Source organism: Sphaerodactylus townsendi, linkage group LG11 (assembly GCF_021028975.2).
Source record: "Sphaerodactylus townsendi isolate TG3544 linkage group LG11, MPM_Stown_v2.3, whole genome shotgun sequence".
Taxonomy (NCBI): domain Eukaryota; kingdom Metazoa; phylum Chordata; class Lepidosauria; order Squamata; family Sphaerodactylidae; genus Sphaerodactylus; species Sphaerodactylus townsendi.
In genome coordinates, this window is record NC_059435.1 from 21,997,065 (window position 1) to 22,020,156 (window position 23,092).

Consider the following 23,092-nt stretch of genomic DNA (forward strand, 5'->3'; position numbering starts at 1 on the left):
AATGCTATTTTATTCTGCACAGCCAGTTGGCTCTTCAGTGGCCAGTCAGAAACCTGCCTGGTCTCAGCCACTTTTTAAGAGACTTGGTAGGCACCAGGAAAGGTATCGGTGGGTGCCACAGTGCACCCTGTTGGAAACCCCTGTGAATAGGGGAAAGGTTTATAATCGTGGAAGCTGATAAGTGGGGGCCCACATTAGCTCTTTGTCAAAGGATCGCATTCCTCCCTATGCTCGAGAAGCTTGACCGTCGGTTCCGGCAGCCAAGAGTCTGCAGAACAGCAAATGTGGTTGTCTTCAGACGTGTTTGTAAGATATGACGTTGCAGATAGCATTGCAAGAAAGAAGAAATCAGTTGGCGAGGCAGTCCATCACTCTCTTTTCCAAAGAGAGCATCACCCCACTCCATGGTGCATAGCTTGATAGGGTCCCAGTGTCAAACTGCACAGAAGACTGATGGTAAAAACAAACTTGCACTTGTTTGTAACTGTTGTTCATCAGGTTGCCTTCTATGCAGTCACCCATTCCCTTCCTCTCCACTGAGCTCTCCTTGGTAGTAGTATAATTGTCCATTCAGCTTGCAGCATCTCAGGAAAACTGAGGCCCTTTCCGCCGGAGGCGGAAGGGCTTGGAGTGTTCGTAACCCGGCAACGCTGAGACGTCCGCACCGGCAGTTGCGGCAGAGGCGGCTGCTGTCGCGCGTCGCCTGGCTCGACTTACCTGCTCTCCGGCCCTCCACGACGCCGGGGCCTGGGGACCACGCCTCCCCTGCCTCGCACCTGCTTCCGTGTCGCGGGGCAGGTGTCCCAAACTGAAACACTGAGGGCGGACTGAAAGAAGGAGGAGTGGAAGTGTGAGCGCTGCGTTCACCGGCAGCGGCTGTTTCGGCATTCTGGCTCACACTGAGAGCGTTGGTTTTGGAAACGCTGGCTCGGCGGGGTGAAGGCGCTGCTGCGCCTATTGCAAATAAGCTGACCTGGGGACTGGCGTTTTATATCCCAGGCATATATTCACGCCCGTCGCGAGAAGCGGCCTGAGGGGAAGGAAGTGCCCCCCTTTACTTGAGGCTTATGTGACGTTGGAATGGGCAAGGTTTAAAATTACGCCTCCCAAGGGGAAGGGCACCCTGTGAGCTTTCTAGAATGCTAAAAAAAAAAGCTGGGGAAATGTTCTCATGGCTGCCCTGTGCAATTCCAGTGTGTGCCTGCACAGAAGTCAACTCAGTGAGCAACAGATAAAGGTAAACCAACACAGTTTTCCTTCCCTTCTGTTCCCCTTAAATCTTTAAGTTCCCCTTCTGTTCCCCTTCAGTTTTGCAGACTTCCCTTCGTCTCTTACTTCCAAAGGGACAAGCTCTTGTGTCTGGCATCGCTTTTCTGCCTGAGGTGGCATCTGCTTTTTTCTTCTAAATCAGGTCCTTCTTGTCCATTTTGCCTTTGTTATGCAAATCAGAATGGCTTTTACCACTTACGGCTTTACCCTTTTCCAAGGGTCAGCTTTTCCGTCTGTGTACTGCTCTGTGCAATGCGAAGCCTCAAGATGTTAAAGCAGGTTGCTTACCTGGTGCTGTTGATCAAGTGGTTATCTGTTCATTCACACCGTTTGCCCACCTTTTCAGCAACAGGTGCCTTTTTAACTTGCTGCATCTCATTCATATGTTTTGGAAGGAACTGAATGGGAAGCCGCTGTGACCCTGGCGGGGAGGAGATCCCTGTGCCCCAAACCTGGCTTTAAAAACTCTCAAATGCTGCAAAGCCCCAAAGTCCATCATTGTGAATGCACAGATGGTCACTTGAAGAATGGTAGTCACATGTAAACAACCTGTTTTTCTTTTCTGCTCTTGACATTGAAAATGTTGCTGAACTTAACTGCTTTTCTGTTTTTCCCCTCAAGGTCTCCAAATGTATATAGGAGAAGCCTGATTGCATTCTCTGTTGTTAATGTTTTATTCATGCTTCCATGGCAGTTTGCTCAGTTTGTCCTTTTAACGCAAGTAAGATTATTTCAACGAATATTACTTCAGTTAGGGTTATGTTCATATGTTTGTTTATTTATATTCTGCTTTTTGAAATAAATTGCTCAGAGTGGTGCACAGCAAATTGCAAAAGTTTTCTCTGTATTATGGCATCTTGAACACAATGTTAACATACCTGAACATGAGGTAGTGAGGAAGACACAGATTCCATGGCTTTAGCTGAAATGAACTGAGCTTAGTTAACTTACAGATCAAGGGTAAAGGATTAAAAGGAAGGATAAGGAGGAAATTATAGCTATACGAACCCGAATGCCCAAGCATCATGGGGGGATTCCCCCAGCTCACCCAACTTAACTTTCCCACAGCATCGCCCCCAGCCTGCTCAACCTCAGCTTCGATGCCTCAACTTTAGCCAACGGACCTGGCGTGGCAGCCCCCCATCCCACAGACCTTCATTGACAGGGGCTCCCTCCACTCTGCCTAACAACAGCTACACACTTTGCTAACCAGCTCAAGCCTTCTGTTGGGGAAACCAGTTTGGCCCGCGTGAGTGCTTAGCGTGTCAACTGGGTGGGAGATCCGTCCTTGGATCAGAGTAGCTGTGTCTGTGGACATTTTAAGAGTTGTGTGAAACACTGCAAAACTGCTGCCATCAGAGGGGGCCAACCACCTGAGCTTTCTATCTTTGGTTTGTAAAGCCAGGAGCTGTACTTCTCCAGATATCAGGGCCAGAAAAAAAGTTTCTCCCCCCACCTCCCATTTTTTTTGGGTCCATCTTCGTTGTCCTTTTGATACAAGGAATTCAGTGTCCGTTACTGGAAGTACACAGAAGTACTTATTCACAGTGGTAGTTAATGTACTTAAAACGATTTTCCATATTCCAGTTACAATGCCGAAATGTTGACTAGCCATTTTGTGTTCAATGTTTCAGCAGTATGATACTTTACTGTTTGGAAAATGAAGCACTATACAGTAGATCTCTCACATATTAGCAGTGGAGCTTCAAATTATTTATAGCACAATGGCCAGGACCCAGACCGCTTCTTACGCTCAAATGAGAAGTAGATTTCTTTTGCTCTGGCCTTCTGAACAACTGTCTCCCATGCCCTCACAAGGACATTTGAAGTCCCCTTCAGGTTTCAAAGCAGGGGGGCAAATATCGTACTGAATGAACAGTTCTAAAGCCCCTTTGGGCTGATGGGATACATTCATTCATTTTTTTTTAATCTTGATGGATTTTCTTATGCATTCAGTTTGTTCTCTTCAATTGCAGATGGCATCAGTATTTGGTATATATATATTGGGATTCATGGATTCATGCAAACTACGGATGATACTTTATGCAAATATGGTAATACGTTTCATGAATTAATCTTGTTAAATCTGTAGAAGTAGTACTAATTTCTGTAAATGCTTTCTACTTTTGATTATGTTCATAATTCAGGATAGTTTTAAAAATAAAAAGTGGATCTACACTAAACATTTTTTGCTCATATACTTATTGTCATTAGTAAGTTGTGTTACATTTGAGTGGGTATATTTTTTTGCCAGTGAACTCATGTGCACAGAAGTAAGGTTTGTTCATATCCTCCTGAGTAATGGGTGGGCAACTCCTTATTCCTTTAAGCAGGACCTTAAGCAGATTGTTTGTGTGGTGGGTAAAGATTCGTAGGCAAATGAAATAACACTGTCTTAAAATAGCATCTTTACTTTGTGAGAGTGTTCCATAAAAACCCATTGTTTCAGAGTCATTATCACAAAATCATTAGCTTAAACACTGCATTAAAGTCGACTCATTATTTTGTGTATATTCTTTCAGGCATCACTTGGAGCCTGTTTTTTCTTGATGTTTGGAAACTCTATGCTGCTGACATCCTTTTATGCTTCCTCTTTAGTAGTTAGCTGGGTAAGTTCATACAGAATTAGCTAAGAAGACTTTATCCATTCAATTTAATTATCTGGCCATTGTGAGATATCTAGAAGGAACACTTCATATAGCTTGCAAGGTATAACGCTCCTGTGTGTGGAAGAGGAGGAGGAGGGAAAACTGGGAATACTGAGATTCAGTCTCAAGTAAATATATTACTCTTTTTATAAGTGTGTCCTGTTCACTATTAATTGGAAAGAAATTCTGGACACACAACGTGTCTGTGCATTCAGAGCTGTCTCTGACACTTCAGTGAACTGGGAAAAACTATTGCTCTTAGAAGTATTCCATGTGTATATCAGAATTACTTCTTCTGGATCAGTTCAAGTAAAATCAAGTCTAAACAGGCTTTATCTTTATGTTTTCTTAGTATCAAATGTCTTAAAAAAGAGAGTTCATTTATTAATAAAAATCTATTGGCAAGATTATATTATATAGTGTTTTACTCCTTATGTGGACAGATGCCAGCAATATTGTTCAAGAAGACAAATTAAGCAGACCGTAAACAAGCATAAGAAGGCTTTCCGCTTTTTTCTTTGTACTGGCCAAAATGGTGCAGTACTTGAGCCTCCACCCTCACACCCATGCCACCCCTCACTTTCCTTTCTCCCTTCCACTGTGCCACTCCTCCCCCCTCACCTCCACCCAGGATGGGCCGAACCTCATCCCAGTCTCACAGGCCCCCTCCCTCCCCTCCCCTCCCTCCCTCACATGCCCCACCCCTACCCCGCCCACTGGGTCAGCTCTCAGCTCTGCCGGCTTTTTTTTGGTCACAAGCCACCAGGTGGTTCTCAGTGGCACTGCCCGACAGGCTTGCCGCTTCCGAAACCCAGCATGGCACCGCTTCCAGCTACTTTGACCTCACATACGAATGGGCCACTAACCTTCCATTTCAGGCTGGCTGTAAAATGATTTCCACTCTATGAAATGACGGCTAAAAATCAACGTTCTGCCACGGTCGGTACGACGGCTCGGCTCATATATCAGGTCATTTTCAAATGATCTTTTTCAATAAAATTTCAAATCCACTTCTGAGATGACTTGATTTGGAAAATATTTTCAAATCTTGAGAAATCAAAATGCCTGAAATGAGTTTTATTACATTTAGGGATGACTATGAAACCAAGGCTAAATACTTGGAACAATCCATGGAAGAGGCATTCTCTGGGAGCAGAGGACCGATACTATGTGAATAAGCTACTCCAGCTTCCGAATACTATTGGTCCGGGAGGGATAACTCGATGAATCACCATTAAGGAGGATTGGCCTATTTCCAAAATCTTTTCAAAAGTAATAAATCCCAATAGCAGCGCACCTTCAAAACAAATTAGTACTCACTATTCACCGGGAACTTTGAACACTCGGAAATGGGATCAGATTTTGCTTCTGTTGACTTTGCTTTGCCATTTTCGGCTCCATTCGCCAGAGGTTGCGGTATTCACAAAGGAACAATATACCATTTCTCAACGGTTGCTTCAACACCATTCCACTGGTGATTTTGCTTATTAAAATCATACCGCTTTCAACCTTTTGACTCAGGTGCCGGCTTTCCCGCTGATCAAAGGAGACTGCCTCCAATTCAAATGAACTTTCCCGTGAACAAAAAACCAGCTTCAGTTGGGAAAACGCCAGGCTGAGAGGAACAGTTGAACCACCGGTGAAAAGGCTTTCCTCCGCCATGATACTGAATCAAATGAAAAGAACGCCTTCAACCGGTTTTAGTACGAAGATGGGAGCGGCAGAGACTTAAGGACAATTAACGCCATTTCCCTCCCCAAATTCAACCGCGGATCAGGTCGCACGACAACCAGAGCAGAACGCTGTACAACGAACTTCTCCCTCAGGCTTCATGACTGGAACTCCGGAACACCAGAACCAACGGCATGACCAGCGGTATCGAGAAGCTGAATGGACTGTAAGAGCCGCTGATCATAGTGCTAGTAGAAACAGGAAGTGGCGAAACCGGCAACACAATCTTAAGCCTTCCCAATGTCCAGGCTGCCGAATACTCACGATCCGACTGCCGAGCACAACATCCAAAGCGCCGATCTTAGAAAGAATCCAAAACGGTTCCCGAATTACTCCGTACTCTTTTTTAGTGAAACTTATCGCTTCAACCGGTATATTGCACTCATATTTCAGGCAGGCATTACCCATATCGCGAGGATACACTGAAACCGGCTTCTCGCCGATTTCTTTACGGCCAATACTTTCTCCACTATAAATATTACAGACTCAACGCCTGAAATCACCAACCAAATAAGAGGATTATCGAGAATCTCAAAACATCTTTCGCGGTGATTACATTCGAACTCAATTGAAAATATTGCTGGAATACGCATAAAATTCCGCCGAGATTGTACGGCTTCAAGGATCTTGACAGCGGTTTTCATCTTTACTTTACACTTGTTTCGTATTCACCTTTAACTCATTGTAACCATATATAATTTCGATTTTCAGTTATTTTTTGAGTTTGGAATTTTGTTGGTTGTGTTTTATCCCGGCCAGGGCACCGCTCTGCGCCGATGCCAGCACCCGGCGCAGTCTATAAACATCTATAGTAGGTACTATTTGTCACAAAACTAAGAAAAAAATGTACCAATCTTTTCAACTTTCACCATTTGATATCTTTTATTTTTTATCTAAAAAAGTATCTTTCAATTTTACGGACATTAAAGGATTTGAACGGCTGGAACAGTATCGCCAGAATAGCGGGATACGATAACCAACTCCTTTCCCTTGGAATATCCGATAGATGTAAAACCTGAAATATAAATATTTTCATGCGACTAGTTTTCAAATGCCACCTACTGCCGAACTTAGTGCCAGCTTTGTTTCAAAACGACGATGATGATGATTCTTTTGTTTATGAATCCGGCGATAATAATAACAAAACTCAACCGACGAGTTTGCGGACAAAGGCTCGACTCAATCGTTTGCCCCTGCTCCATAAACCGCTAAAGATGGAAATGAATCAGAATAAAGAATACCGAAATGGACTATGCAGTAATACGAAGTTCAGTTGGTTCAGCCGAAGGTTCGCGCAAACGGATCTCGGAACGCCAGTCCCCGATAAAAAAAATTGGGCTGTAGTTTATTTTAAAGACTCCACTATTTTATCAGGTATTTGTGGACCGGTTGTATTGCTCCCGGTAAAAAACTTGAAGCAACAAAGATTATCAGTTTTCCGATTTTCAATTTTGGGAAGCGGCAAAGTCTCCGAATAATTCGCGCGCTATCATTTACTTTTTAGCAAACTTCGTATACGGCACAAAAAGTGTTTTTTTGAATTTCAGGCTCATAAATTAACCATTTCTGTTTTATGGCACTTCAGCGTAATGCCGTGAGCAGATGAACGCTTCTGGTGCATCCGCCATCGGGAACGCATCAAAATCTACTGGGTTTGTTTTTACCGAACACCGAATGAGTTTTCATTGCAGGCTGCGAGAGGTTGCCAGGCTAGCGGCACAAAAGAACACCGGCATCATCAAGAATTTGTCCGCCTACTCCCCAGTTTGATGGGGTTTGATTCGGAGATCAAGTATGGTTCAAAGGGGGAATTCGCTCCCCGACCACGACACCAATGGAACAATAGAAGGATGAGCCGGTTGCGGGGGGTCCGCAGCACAGCTGAATTCAACTGCGTTCTTTGAAATTCAAAGTGAATCTCCCTGATGAACCAAAGACACAGGAACTGTCGCTTCGAAACTATTTTAACAAATACCACAACCCGACCGACAGCAATACAGAAAACTCAATACCGGAATAAAGATACCGGAACAAAATTTCGGGATATTCCGGGATTTTGCCGGATATATCGACGCAAAATTTCAGGAACGCTCATCTGGAATGATGGCACTGAGTTGAGACACGGACTGGTTCGGAACAGGGATGTGGACCCTCTCAAAACTGAAAACTTCATCTCTATTATCCGTGGAAACAATGGGGATGGGAACGTTACTGGGGATCCGCAACGCCGGACTCACCGGAACAAACTCTGAAACGGGGGACAGCGCAAAAGATTTGAATTTATGATATTCTGAACACCGGTACTGATCTGCCGCCGCAAAAAATACCCTACGGCGAGCTTTCAATATCCTGGTTACAAAAAAAATATTTGATAAAGGCGTGGGCAGGCATATGGGGATGAACATCGAAACTTCAGGTTTTGCCGAACAATTTACCCAGGGGCTGCACTGAACAAAAGCCGTTTATCCAGTTCTACCGGACTGATAACATATTCACGAAACACCAGGGGTATCGCCGTCAGAACCATTTTTTCAAACTATTCGATCAAAACCGAAAACTTCAAAACAGGATACCGCCCCTTCCACCTGACCGCTTTTTTTTTTACGTAATAATAAACAGTTCCTGAAATGGGATTTGGTGCGACGTTTTACGTTTCTATTTCCTGGGAGCTTCGTATTCGCGTAAATGGGGCTGGAGATGCAACCTAAAATCGCTGCAAGAATTAAAAGGCTCTGGACCCTCTCGGCATCATCAAGATTCATTTATTGCCGAAAACGATGCTTCAATCGAAAACCAAAAAGCCATTATTCTTTCAGCACGCTTGATTTTCAACTTTTGATCCTTTCTTTCAGTTATACACTCATGATTCTCGGGCCATTTCAGCGGCTTCTAACAATAATTTGAATCTCAAAGTATTTAACGCAAAGGGCCTCATATTATTCACATGCAATCACGCCACATTACAAAGTGATGAGAAGCTCTGGTGGAGTCATTGCGCCTGGCACGACGTGCCTCAATTAGGGATTAGATCACCCTCTTTCGAACAACCGGTTTTCGTTATCTAAACTCTCCCATTCCGCTCAGATCCGTTGTTTGGATGACGATAATATGGAACTTCCACTAATAAAATGGCTTAAAGAACGGCCCTGAAGGTTTTGAATAAAGCGTTAATCTTTTCAAAAGCACCGGGTTGTTTTCCTAAAGTAAGGAAATCGACATGCAAAACGAAACTCCGGAAACCGAGCAATTCAACCTTCAAACTTTCGATCATCGATAAATTTCGCCATCACCAGGAACCATTTTATTATTGGATCAAATCGCCACAAAGATGAGACAATACATGCAAAGAATACGGCTACTCTTTTGGCAGGGCTATTCGACCTGAACATACATTCAGGAATAAACTTCGGTAGAACTGGGTTGAGAATCAGTCCAGAAAACTTTCGCAGAGGTTTCCTTCGTTCATCGCTAAATTATTCGATAAGTTGATTCCCGCTGTTATCCGCCTCTATCATAAACTTTTCGCTCTTCTGCCATTTTGAAACCACCAGTATCAATAGAAACTCAAGATAGCTTTCAAGATCGCTTTCTTTACTGAATTCGCACGCCGGTTTTTCTGGAGTGACTTCAATTTGAAGACGAAATATGATACCGCTCTTTCGGTGACAGCAGAATAACATCGAAATATTCGATTCATCGCGTGGGTTTCTTTCTATTTTATCGAACTTTATATAAACAACCTACTTCCAGAAAACTTTCAAAACCGGGTATAAAGGATGCCGGTCATTACTAAACGCATGGGTGGGTTCGCGGAAAAGTCATTAACAGGAAAACATTTTAGGTTTTTTAAAATTTCTTGCTGGAGTTTTCCAGACCGAACCGAAAGAACCGAACTGCTGCAATATTGAATCGCCAAATGAAGGTTGGAATATAAAGCATTTTAAGTATTTATTGGCTTTGGCATAACCATTTGTTCATTATGGACGGTTTTCGACTATTCACCAAAATACTCCAGTTGGTTGTAGGGTTTTCCACAGCACACCAAAATCATCCATTAAAACCTTGAAGAAAGAACGATTCGAAGTCGACCTCAAATACCAAAAAGCATAAAGCTAACACCAATAACTTTCTCTTCGTTTCGATTCCCTCTCTCGCACCATGAAATTCCTCATGAAGAAGAGTTCCGGACCTATCACCTGACCCGGAAACTCAAAGGGACCCCTGATCAACTACTTCCGCTACCACCGGCTTCAAACACCACAACGAAATTGGGTGGGAACCTGAAATCGAAGAAACTATGCGGTCAACTTGGTGGCATCGTTGGAGTGCTGGAAAGCCGTCAGAGATTCCCTCGGATTAAACCAATGACGAAGGCGTTCAAACTGGTTTTCCGGATGGGTATCTATGTAACTCTCCACCACTACTTCGCTCTACCGCATTCCGCCCACATCATGCGACGTACCGGAGATCGCCCCGGGAGGACCGAACGAAATTCGACTCGAAAATCACCTAAATCCGGAATCCGACACCTAACGGCTGCCAGGAAAACTGATGAAATGGAGAAACTACAGCCATACAGATATCACCGTTAAGAATAAATCAGATTTTTTCATTTCGGAATCAGATCGAGATTTTACAGAGAACTCTACTGCTTCAATCAAGTTACATTTGTCAAATTTTTTTAATCAGGCTTTTCATAGAGATAGGTCAATTCAGTTCAGACTATGAGGAGATGGGTCTCTGAACAAAGAATCGGCGATATCTTTTTTTGCTCCGTGCAAAATTACAAGGGGATGCCAGACCGCCGTACAGGTGGCAGACGGAATTTCACTTCCAAAACAAAAGACTAAGCGGGTGAATCAGGATATTTTGCGGTTAGCGAACAACAAAGAAGAAAAAACGAGAACCAGACGCTAGCATACCAAAATAAGAAAAAAGATTTTTTCAAAACCATTTCGGCTTGTTTGGAAGTGGTTTATATTCGCGATTTCAAAGAGCACTGGCTGGTTTGAGGCCGTTATTACCATCATGCAAAATCAGACACTTCCTTGCGACCAAACGCTCAACTACGATCAATGGCTTCGCCTTTATTGGGTTTGCCAGCATAACAGTACGCAGTCACCGGCAAAAGGCGCGTTCACCTGGGCTGGCGAAAACCCTCGGAAGCGACTAATATCGCTTCCACACAAGGATTCCCTCCACCGGCGAAACGAACGGAATGCACTGACTCAAACAACGACACCTGGAATTATCGCCAGATACCAACACTGCTGCTTCGAATATCTCGCAAAACATGTTACCGCTGGACGGCAGAATGTATTTGGGATCATGGCATTCCAACCGCCACTACCTACTTACCGACCGGAATACGATGTTGACATTTAATTGAAGACTTTCAGGGTTGGGTGAAATAATAAATGAGTTCTTTCGAACCGTGGTTTGGCTTGCCGACAGGGAGTCGGACTGATAATGATGTAGAATAGAAACGGAACACAGTTCGAGAACGGCACCGAACTATTTTGCGCGGCCGACAGCTCGTACGACTTCAATTGAACATCGGCACTAACTTCAATACTGCAAAACCCTATAAAGTCTGTTTTCGATTGCTACGAACATATCGGCTATTATCGGCGATCGAGGCTAATAAGGAAAGGGTATAAACTATTCGGCTGTCCAGGGTGGCGGCATTACGGGCATTTTATTTTCGAAGCTTTTTCGCGGACAAAGAGATCGAGTTTTGAAATGCTGAACGCTCTTGCTGGGAAGTAAAGAGCATAAATGCCAGCTTTCACGCTTGGCACCTGACGGAATACGAATTCGGTGCGCTTTCGGGGAGTTATGAGATGAAAATTTCGCTGGCTGCTGCCGGAAGAAACGGTTGAGAACAATAGAGTTGGAAAATGGGGCCGGCTGAATCTTGACATTTGTAACATGAGGATACCGGTTTACATTGGCATCACTCTTCCATGATACCTGTTACTTTTGACTTGAAGGGAATGAACTGGCAAAACCATAAACTATATTGAAACTAACATTACGCTTGCCGGAACCAGTAGAGATTTTATCGATATATATAAGAAATACATGGAATCAATGACCAAAGACCACACTAATATTAATCTTGATGAATACCAGAGACTACGCCCGGCGTAGGTGCTGGATAAGGTATCGTCGATACGGTCTGGGGGAATCGGTGTTGCACTTTCTTAGCCAGCTATATTGGCATCTGCGCGAACTTCAATTGCTTACCGAGCAATTACTGGTTTACGTTTAAAATCTATTCTTTGAAGTTGACGTGTTTTGGTGACTTTACGCCATTTCTAAGGATCCATGGCAGATCATTTATAACGATACCCTTAACCTACAACGCAGAAGGTCAGATCATTCTGAAACATCACCACAGGAGACTAATTATTTCAGTCCGCCAGCCACGCTAAACGATATTCTCGATGGGTGAGCTATGCTGCTCAACAAACGGCGCTACAGCTTCCAGCTATCTGATCTCGAACAGTGGAGGAACGGGCAAGCTGACTGAATAGAACAGTTCAGAACCGATCGCTACGTTAAACCGCCGGAACAGACATCTTTTCCTTCACTGAGGAGGGCGACGAGCAACCCGCCGTTTTTTAGGATCTGGTTTGTTTTGAATTCAAAACCTTTCCCCTCAGGAATTACCGAATATTCTGAAGACGTAAATGTAGAGCACGGGGTTTTTTACTATCAGTTGGTTTAGCGATCACCAAAGGAGTTAATGAATCACCGAGAGACGGAACCAGCCCTCACCGGCATAAAATGAGCATAATCCTTTAAACACTGAGATCGCTTCTTGAATCATCCGACTAGAAGAATCTGGCTGAACGAACACCAATTCGGAATATTGGATACGCCAGCTTCGAGGCCGTTAGACTTCCCTGACCTTTCAGGAGCTGAACAGACTTTTGCTGACTTAATTGCCATTGGATATCTATTTATCGGGATTCCTGCCACTTTCAATACTCCTTTCCCAAGTCGAACTAAATTGCTTCAAGGAATACTGAAAGAACCAAACTCCTCGCGGAATGAATTTTCTTCAAAGATGATACTAACTACCGTTCGCGGTAGAACTTCACCCTTCTTCGTTTGTTCCCCAACTTTTTCTGCTCGAGACCTGACCACATTATCACTGCTCTACAGGCCGAACTTCAACTTCCTTTCTCTGAAGGTAATGATTTCCGCCTCGAGAACGAGATTCAACCTCTGTCATCCTGCCTACATCAGCCACCTGGTGAGACATAACTGCTTTGAAACTCATTCTCCGGGAACGGGTATCTTCCATCCCTGAACGCTTGAATCACCAGGGTTGAGCAACGCTTCATGCAAAATTTCGGCTTCGAAGGACTTACGCGACAGAATCGAACTATGGCGAGGGAAAACGTACCGGTTAAATACCTCAACTCAGATAAGACCACGAAGAATACCGAACTGGGCCGCTTTAACTCGAGCATCAAACTTCGGTATCTTTAACGGCTTGGATAAATCACCACGGTTGAGGAATATTCCGTTTTGTTCCTCGAAAGAACTTCCCGCCCGATAAAGAGGAAGATAACATCACCACAACCACTATTTAGATGTCGATCATTCCTGAATAGCAAACAAAAGAACTCCAGATCCATCATTCTAGCCAACAAGAGTTGTGAATAAGCTTCGAACATTCGGGGGGATTAACTCAACTCGATTTTCCTCAATAAAACTACGCCTTCAACAACGGACTGAAATATTGAATACCGGATAACGGTATGATGGGTAACTTCGACTATACCGCTATAGTTCTGAGAGAACCAGAATCCCAGCGAAGATTCGACTGCTACACTGGAATATCATCGTCATTGCGATCTGAGGACTCTTCGCAATAAGTCTTTCGCCAGAGATCCAACTCATCGTATAAACGAAGGCGGAATGGTTTGCTCCGGGGTCGGTTGCTCGCACTTTTGAACTGGGAATGACGATATTTTAAAATCTCAGGCTATACATACATATGGTCGATGGCTAAGAACCACGAAACCAATATGAAGCTTTACCGATCCAACATATGATTTTCAACGTAAACCATAGTCCGTTTATTGAAGATACCAATAGAATTCAAAATGGCCCAAATGAACCATTTTTTTGTAAGCCAGGCGGGGTTGATTTGCTTCGGTCGATCAAAGGTGAAGGCGTGACAAACTTCCTGAATCTCCGCCGATACCTCTATTGATTCGCCAACTTCGCCAGAGTTCATTCAGAATCCCACCAGAATCCCGCCAGGTTGGGAAGCTGACGGGAAGGGACTGAAAAGCGCTCACGCTTCATCGAAATCAAACGCTACTGAAGCGTTTTCATACGACCTCTCCGGAGACTTAGAAGGTCGTTTCTATGAAAGTTGAAAAGGTCGCTGGAGGAAAGGATCTCGATTCGCCGGATGTCGGAACAGACCATGGGGATCAACCGCTGCTCGATTAGCTACTAAACTCTTCAAAATGACCCGTTACTGGCAATACGAACCAACCAGAATAATGGCGTTTTCTGTTTTAACCAGTTTCGGAGGGCTCAGATTTTAACCGTGGAGAGAATAAAGGGATCCTATGCTAACATAACAGTTTCATCCGCAGATTTTTCCCTGAAACCAAAGCCAGAAATCGCTGCGACTTGGAATGAAGTATAAAGAAATAAATGAAATGGTACCGCTCAATGGGTAGGAACATTCTCGATCATTCAGGAACTTCAGTTATCGACTACCGGCAGCGGCAAATTGGCATACTGACGAAGCGCCGATAAGATTCGATTTCCTGATACATCTGGAGAGCCGCAGGTTCCCTACCCCTGATCTAGTGGCTAAGAGATTGAATTGAAAGTTTCCAGTTCAAATTCATTTCCCTTTCTCAGTTTGTCCCCACCCCAAGAATATAGATAATAGGATGAAAATACTGACCTCCCTCAAGTTGCTGTTAATAAGGATTATAATGTGGTAGTGTACACGAAACTGCACTGTGAATATTGACAGTGCTGTATAAATGACAAGCTGTAACAGTGGTGACTATTATGGAAAGCACTGTAGCAAATTGATGCGTACTGGTAACTTTAAAACAAGCTGTGATGCTGATTAAAATAAAAAAACAGTAAAGTTCCAGTTCCTTGCAAGAACTGCTGAAATGATGCGCATTTAAATTCTGCTGTTCCTCTTAGTGGTTCTACATTATTTATTCATTTGTCTATTTTTCTGCTATGAAGGATACAAAACTAAAATGTTTACCTCACGTTATGGGTTCTACAATTTTGCACTAAACCGTTGTTCACAATTTTGCAGTAAACGACATCGGGACTGCACTTGCACAGGCCAGCCACGGTCAGTTTAGAAAGCTTTCTTCAGTCTTCTGTTTGCTGTCGCTAGGTAAAAAGGGACTCACTCCCCTTCCCCATAGCTGTGCAAAGAGGCTTCCCACTTAAACAATCACATGGTGGGACGGGGAGGAGTGTCATCCCCTCAGGTCCTCTGCTGCCGTGGTGTGAGGAAGTTCTGTCCAGCATTCTTGGTGGCAGTCGCTTTGGCTAGGTGGGTTGGAGACCTTCATGCCCTATGCCCATTCCCCCCTTCCTCAAATTTCACTCCAATGTGGTTATGTTATTCTCTAGTCTTGCCCATTTACCAAAGGTTGCTTCAGAATTCCATGTTTCTCAGAGTGTGCTCCTGCTGGTGTTTCTTCCTGACCTTCCTTCACATCTGAGGAGGCTTTGCATACCTTGTATGTCCACAGAGCATTGTTATATTACTTGCACAGGACTTCCAGTTTTCACAGAACTGATGGGTTGTCTGTTTTAGAGGTTCTTGCAAAGGTTCTCCTCTGTCTGCTCAGACGCAGTCACACTGGGTTCAAAAGGCCGTTCGCATGGCGTATGATGCAGCAGGGGTGGCCTGCCCTTTGTACCTCAAGACCCATTCCACTTGGGCGATGGCTACCCATGCAACCTGATTGTCTAGGGTAGACGTTATTGACATTTGTAGGGTGGCCACTTAGTCCTCTGAGCCTGCATTTATTAAACATTATACGGTTGGATGTAGATTCCCGCAGGGAGATTGATGTAGATTCTTGTAGGGCGAAGGCTGTACTCCAGGCAAGGAAACATCCTTGCCCACCTGCCATTTGTGGCTTGCTTACTAGTTCCCCAATGTAGGACTGCACAGAATGCTCACGACGATGTAATACAGAGTTGCACGTACCTATAACTATAATTCATTGAATGGGCTGTGCAGGCACACATTCTGCCCATCACGGTTGTTCATTTGGTTGCTTGGTTGTATAGTTGGTTTTGGATGTGGTGGTGTCTGGAAGGACTGAAGGGATGGCACTCCTCCCCCTCCCACCACACGACTGGACGAGAAGCTCCTTGCAAAGCCATAGGGGAAGGGAGTGAGTCCCTTTTTACCTAGCAACAGCAACAGAAGACTGAAGAAAGCTTTCTAAACAGACCATGGCTGGCCAGTGCAAACGCTGCCCCGACGTATGCCTGCACAGAAGCCCACTCGATGAACTACAGTTTACAGGTAAATACAACTCTGTATTTTTTTCTTACGCGAGTTGTAGATCTCCTCTGAAAGTAGTAGATGTGAACATTTTCTTCCTTTTTAAAATTTGTTTTGCAGCTAGTGTACCACACACTGCAGCTTTGTATATTTGCAGTTCTTGCAATTTTAGTGATGAGATTAAAGCTCTTTTTTACACCTCATATGTGTATCATGGCATCCTTGCTGTGCTCCAAACAGGTAAGTCGGGGTATTTTGTTGTAAGACTTTTTCTTATATAACAGTTAACATGTAACATTTTGTATTGTGGTTAATGAAGCATCTCAGTAAGGCAAGCAGTGTCATGCTGAACTGCATTCATCAGATCTTGATGAATACACACAATGCCTAGTCAGATCCGGTTCTTCAGGTGGATCTGTCATAAACTGACCACAGTGGGGGTCTAGTGGATAGGAAGCGAAGATAGTTTCCATCCAGAGAGGTTCCTGTATATTTCAAGCTTCTAGAACAGCACTTTTTACCTATAGTTATATAGTCGTCTGCTACCATTGTGGTTCTCTGGATTTCAAGGCTTTGTTTGGAATTTTAAGGAAAAATACAGGGATTTTTTTGAATCCAACAGAGGAAATTCTGAACCACAAAAAAATCTTTCCACAAAAACTTTATATGCTATCTTGAGCATTTTCAAAGGTAAAGTGGTTTATCAGATAAGTCATGGTGGAGCATGAAAGGAGAGAGCACTTTGTGTATTGGTTGAAGTGATTGAAAGTTTTATTGTGCATTAAACATATCTACTTCTAAACATAACCCCATCTGTAGATAGTGAAATCTGTGTGTCCCCCCTCGACAAATCACTCTTAACAACAGAAGCAAGCAAGACAGGCTGGGGCCCCCGCCGTCAGGATGCAGTGGCTTAGGGCAGGTGGTCCCTAAAAGAAAGAAGCAGAGCATAAATTGGCTCAAGCTTCGGGCAATAAGATTGGGGGCATTCGCCTTTCAGAAGAACATTCAGGGCAGGCACGTATTAATTCAAACAGACGACGTGACCGCAAAAGCCCATGTGAACAAACAGGGAGGCACTCGTTCAGTGGCCTTGCATGTAAAAGCAGTGAAGTTGCTGAGATGGGCGGAAACACACCTGGCAAGTATACAAGCAAGGCATCTGAGTGGGGTGCTAAATGTACAGTGAGACTGATTCAGCCGGTCAAGCAGATCAGGGTGGGTGGACCCTAAAGGCCGCAGTGTGCAGCCAGATTGCCAGGTGGTTCAGCCTGATTGCCAGGTGATCAGGTTTTAGCGTAGTGGCTAAGAGCAGTGGCTAAGAGCAGGTGCACTCTGATCTGGAGGACCCAGGTTTGATTCCCAGCTCTGCCGCTTGAGTTGTGGAGGCTTATCTGGGCAATTCAGATTAGCCTGTGCAGTCCCACACATGCCAGCTGGGTGATCTTGGGCTAGTCACAGCTTTTTGGAGCTCTCTTAGCCCCACCCATCTCACAGGGTGTTTGTTGTGAGAGGGGAAGGGCAAGGAGATTGTAAGCCCCTTTGAGTCTCCTATAGGAGAGAAAGGGGGGATATAAATCCAAACTCTTCTTCTTCTCTTACTTCTACTACAGAGACTCTCTAGCAGAGAGCAGAGATGTACTCAAGACAGTCTTGGCCCAGGGGAACGGTTTATATCCCCCCCCCCCCATTCCATGGATATTGGATAAACAAAAAAAATGCATTTTTTCATGCAGTTGAAATGTTTAATTTCCTGGAAAATTGATACCTCTGTTAATTTTTTTTAGTTGTTCGGAGGGGTCTTCTGCAAAATCCAGTCCTATAAAGTCCAGCCGAGAGTCCTTATTGTTGCCCTTTTAGCAATGATGGCATATGAAGGGATAGCAAACGTTCAAAAAGAACGCAGTATTGTTGGAGAATTTAGCAACTTGCCACAAGAAGAGCTGTTGACGTGGATAAAAGCAAACACCAAAGAAGGTACAGTATTCAAATACCCTTTTCATTATAGCAACTATAACATTCAGTGAAGAAAGCATGCAGTTTTCTATACACTTTTCAAAGCAGGAGATAAAGCTGCTGAACAATTTTCTCAGATGTTGTATTTTACTGTAATTTCTGTAGAGAAGGTAATTGTCACAGACCTGCCACGTGTCTGCACTTTCTCGCATGCATGTTGTGGGATGGTCTGCTTGCCAAATGTTCTTTGTGCCGACCAAGTTATACAATCCAGCCTGTCACATAACTGGTGTCTTGGAAACCCTGGCAAGACCGCCTCTGTGTGTCTTAGCATGTGTAAGTGGTCTAGGCGTGTGGGTAGGATTTGAATCACAGTCTACTTTCTTAAACAGGAAAGAGGTTTATTGTTAAAGATTAAACTAGAGAACATACGTGGAGAATAGTTGTCATTCTTAATGGTACTGGTCCGAGGAAAGGAATGCAAAAACATAAGACTGGCTAAGATACAATATAAGAAATGTACTTTAGGTGGAGCAAATACATCCCCAAGAGCCATTGCAGAGGAGCTTAGGTTCTAGCTGGTGATGATAGCATTAGGCCAGAGGTGTCCAACCCTGGTGCTTCAGATGTTCATGGACTACAATTCCCATCAGAGTTAGAAATCCTGTCCCTCATGGGAGATACCGCCATCTCATCCAGTCAGGCTCCCTGGCACATGGCTTACTTGTCTATACCCTGATCAGGCTTTTATGAGTGACATCCCCATCTTGTTCCTTTGGCATATAAGCCAAATAGGTTACCTTCAAGGGGAAACCCAGTTCCTGCTTCTCCTGACTCTGGCATGTTTTTATGGCTCTCCCCTGTGGAAGTAAGCAGTTGTCATGGTTTCAGAGATTCCACATTGCTCTCAAGCAGCCCCATTGAACAGGCCCGATGCCTGGCCACAGCCATACCAGCCCACTGCTTCCAAGGAAGTTTCCCGTTGGTATGGGGAAGCTACAAACAGGAATGGCCTCCCTGCTGCCAGAAAGCCCCCACTGGGCTTAATGCATTTATGCCACTGATAAGGTGGCATAAGTCTAATGCCCCAGCTGCCTGTGCAACTGGGGTGATGGCTAGGTGGGAGTCAACTAGCATTGACTCCTCCCCCAAACCTTTTCCACTACACTACAGTGATGGCGGGAGCCCAGGGATATCAGCACAGCATTCAGCTCTGCGTCCCACCATGGTGACCACTCACTGGCTGATCCGCCCCTCTGTCAGTTCAAGTGCCCTAGGGTGGGCAAATCTGCCGGTGTGGCCTCACACTGCTCCCAATGACGGAATTCGCCTCCTCTCTTTGGATGGGGCTCTCTTAATACACAATTATATGCTGTTAATAGTAACAATAGATTTTATAGGTAAAACTGCAAGTCTTCCTGTGAATGAATGCATTTCTAGATTTGCCTCAATATAACAGTTATTTCAAATATTCTTTTGGATTCTAACTTTTGGAATGTAAAACCCATCCGAACTTCATTAGACATTTTTATCATTCTTCTGTTACTTCTTTCTCGCTTTTGTTTATATATTTCAGACGCTGTTTTTGCAGGAGCAATGCCTACAATGGCAAGTGTAAAATTGTCTACACTGAGGCCTATTGTGAATCACCCCCATTATGAAGATGCCGGATTACGGTGAGATTTAAGTTTGTCTTTTTAAATTTACTTCTTTGTACTTATAGGTTCTAGAAGTTTTCATCATTTGATCAATAATGTCTGTTAACCTGAGATCTCAAGCAGCTGTTCCCCTGTTGTAATATTTTGCTTCTGAAATCTATGTTCTTTTAATCTATGGACCTGTTTGCTATTGTACCAGATACTGTTTTCTGCTGTGTATACAACAACAACAAATCTTACTTACATCAACAGACAGCATCTAGAATACAGTAGTATAGTTTACAATCCCTGTCCCTTTATAAAAGTACTTTTCAGAAATATTTTGTTACAGTAGAGCCCTTATTACCTCTGTAAAAAAGATGTGCTGAATAATTCAGTATTTGTGCCTGATTTCTTAGTAAATGTTTGTTGATTCATGTTTTGAACAGCAGTGTTTTATCCCCCTTATTTTCAGTTAATGTGGCTTATTCAGGGCTATACACTGCCTTCAGGCATGCTAAAGTACACCTTCGGCTATAAAACGCTGGGATAAAGCATTTATCTGTAGACCTATCCCTAGAAGTTACATTTTATTCTTTTGTTGTTGCTATTTGTATCTGTGCCTTTCTTTTCCTTACAGAGCAAGAACAAAAATAGTTTATTCCATGTATAGTCGAAAACCAGCAAAAGAAGTTAAAAGGGAATTGCTAAAGTTGGGAATAAATTATTATATATTAGAAGATTCCTGGTGCTTGAAAAGAACAAAGTAAGTAACAAATTAACTATGGCTGATGAGATGCCAGCGCTTTGTACAGTAGTGATTGACAGTAGGGTTGTAATTATGTTTCTGAAATATAGTTCAGTGAAACTGCATATTTACATAACAGACTCCTTTATTAGTGCTGTGAAAGGATGCGTCACTAGTGTCTTTATTTCTACAAAAACCAGAGTATATTCTTTGGTCCACTGTCGGTGATGACAAACACAGCTTCACAAACCCAGCCAGTACTTCTCCCTAACATTGCTGACTGAAGGAAAACTCTAGAAATGGATTACTAAGTACTTTGGCCCCTTCTGCACATACAGAATAATGCTCCTTCAATCCATTTTCAATGCACTTTGCAACTGTGCGGAATAGCCAAATTGGCCATCCACCCTTGTGGATTAGAGCTGCCATTGGGTATTCTTGACATGCTACAATTCTTGATTGTACATAGCTTTAAAAATAGAATTCAGTCCTTTAAAAGAAAGTGTTGAAGCATGACCTTCAAAAGCAGTGGTTCTCAAACTGTGGGTCGTGACCCCTTTAGGGGTCGAATGACCCTTTCAGAGGGGTCGCCTAAGACCATCGGAAAATAGTCTTTTTATATTTTATATATACCAATTTTATGGTTGGGCGTCACCACAACATGAGGAACTGTATTAAAGGGTCGCAGCATTAGGAAGATTGAGAACCACTGTTCAAAAGACTTATTAAAATCAGAATTCTGCTTTTGTGGCTACTGTGTGAAATCAAGATGATTGCATTCTTTTGATTTACCTTTTATTTTCTGGATAGTAATCAGATCCAGTTTGGTTGCCATGGATTTTCTGAAGTCTTTGTTGCACGTCTGCATTAATTTGTGATTAGCTGTTACGCTTATTTGATAAGATAAATATTTCTGTATTTTTGACAACTACGGTGTTTCCCCGAAAATAAGACAGGGTCTTATATTAATTTTTGCTCCAAAAGATGTGTTAGGGCTTATATTCAGGTGATGTCTTATTTTTTTCCATGATTTGTGTCTCCCACGTGACCAGATCAGCTGCGCCGGGGAATCTGTAACTAGGGCTTATTTTTGAAGTAGGGCTTATATTTCAAGCATCCTCCAAAAATCCAGAAAAATCATGCCAGGTCTTATTTTCAGGGAAACAGGGTATTAGTAAAGATCAGTTGTTAAAGAACATCTTGAAAAAGCAATTTTATGTCCCTTCAGTGTTTTTATGTTATCATGAGAGGTGGATTCAGAACATGCTTATCCTAAGTGGTATATCATTGAGAGGTTTAATAAATGGTAACTGAAATTTCCCTGTATTTTGCTTTAGACTGTACCTTAAATTTGAATGTGAAAAGGGGGGGGGGGGTAGGAAAATACGAACATTCTATCTGTTACTATTCAAGAATGACTCGAGTTCTGTTCCTCATCCAAATGATATGTTAATTTTTTTTCTGATTTTATTTAAATATTTTCTAGGCCTGGCTGCAGCATGCCAGAAATCTGGGATGTAGAAGATCCATCCAATGCTGGCAAGACTTCAGTATGTGAGGTTCTAAGCAAAAACTCCTGGCCATATTTTAGAACTATTTTTGACAATCGCGTTTTCAAGGTGTTAGAGGTTTCCAGGATAACGGTTTAGAATTTTGATGACAGTGTGACTTTTAAAAATAGTGTATTTTTTATGTATTTTGACAGTTGTTAAATAAAAGACTTATTTGAATTCCTGTGTAACTGTGTATTCTTGGAGGCTGGCATCCACTGGCTCTTGTGGGTTTTCTGGGCTGTGTGGCAGTTTTAGCTCCTAACGTTTCTCTGAGGCTGGCGTCTTCAGAGGCATTTCACGGTAAGATGTGTTTCTCTCCGGCATAGCGGGGAGTGATTTGTGTGGTTGGGTATCTGTTTTGTTTTCCTCTCAGTTGGGAGGGGGTGAGGCACGTTTGCAAGTGTCTGGGTGGAGTTGGTTTGTAATCTCAGAAACTGGAGTGAGGTGAGGGGGGATGAGGAGAGGGAAGGAGTTTGTAGTATCTGGTGGATTGTTGAAGCCCGTTTTTGTTGAAACTGTCTTGGGGTTTGTGGATTCCCATGGCTTCCCAAAGCCATTTCAACAAAAAAGAAGGGTCTGAAAATCAACAAAACCTGGCTACTGGTTCCAAAGTAGAAAACCAAACCACCGTCCCCCGGCTACTAGAAGATCACATTCAAGCATAGACTGTTCAGTAATATATTCTTAAAGTTCAGTACAATAAAACTATATGCAAAATTGGCTTATCATTCCTATGACATTAAATACATATAATCAATCATAGCAGCATATAGACACATCCATGTGAAAGAAGATTCATGTAGCAGGTAGGTGAATCAAACACCATCCATAAACCAAATGCTGCCAGTCTATAGTTCAACCTGTAAAGCCACAACACACACAAAAGAATACCACATTGCTGTGTGTGCCCTTTGTTTCCTGTGCTGGATTTCCACATTGACTCTGGTAAGCATGGGATGACAAGACACAATAAAGCGAGGATCAACTGTCAAGGTTCAAAGCCATCAAAATTC

At 43.2% G+C, this 23,092-nt stretch overlaps 1 protein-coding gene across 1 annotated transcript in view; it reads left to right on the plus strand.

Moving 5' to 3' along the window:
* The window catches only part of DPY19L1 (dpy-19 like C-mannosyltransferase 1), a 45,095-nt gene extending 22,839 nt beyond the window's left edge, over positions 1-22,256 (plus strand). The window contains 11 exon segments of the mRNA XM_048510460.1: positions 1,891-1,990; positions 3,246-3,323; positions 3,792-3,897; positions 5,744-6,019; positions 7,251-7,440; positions 12,986-13,141; positions 16,275-16,425; positions 17,973-18,162; positions 19,718-19,817; positions 20,419-20,544; positions 22,013-22,256. Of these exon segments, the coding sequence (XP_048366417.1) occupies positions 1,891-1,990; positions 3,246-3,323; positions 3,792-3,897; positions 5,744-6,019; positions 7,251-7,440; positions 12,986-13,141; positions 16,275-16,425; positions 17,973-18,162; positions 19,718-19,817; positions 20,419-20,544; positions 22,013-22,175 (1,636 nt within the window). The 3' untranslated portion in view covers positions 22,176-22,256.
* Positions 22,257-23,092: the final 836 nt, after the last annotated feature.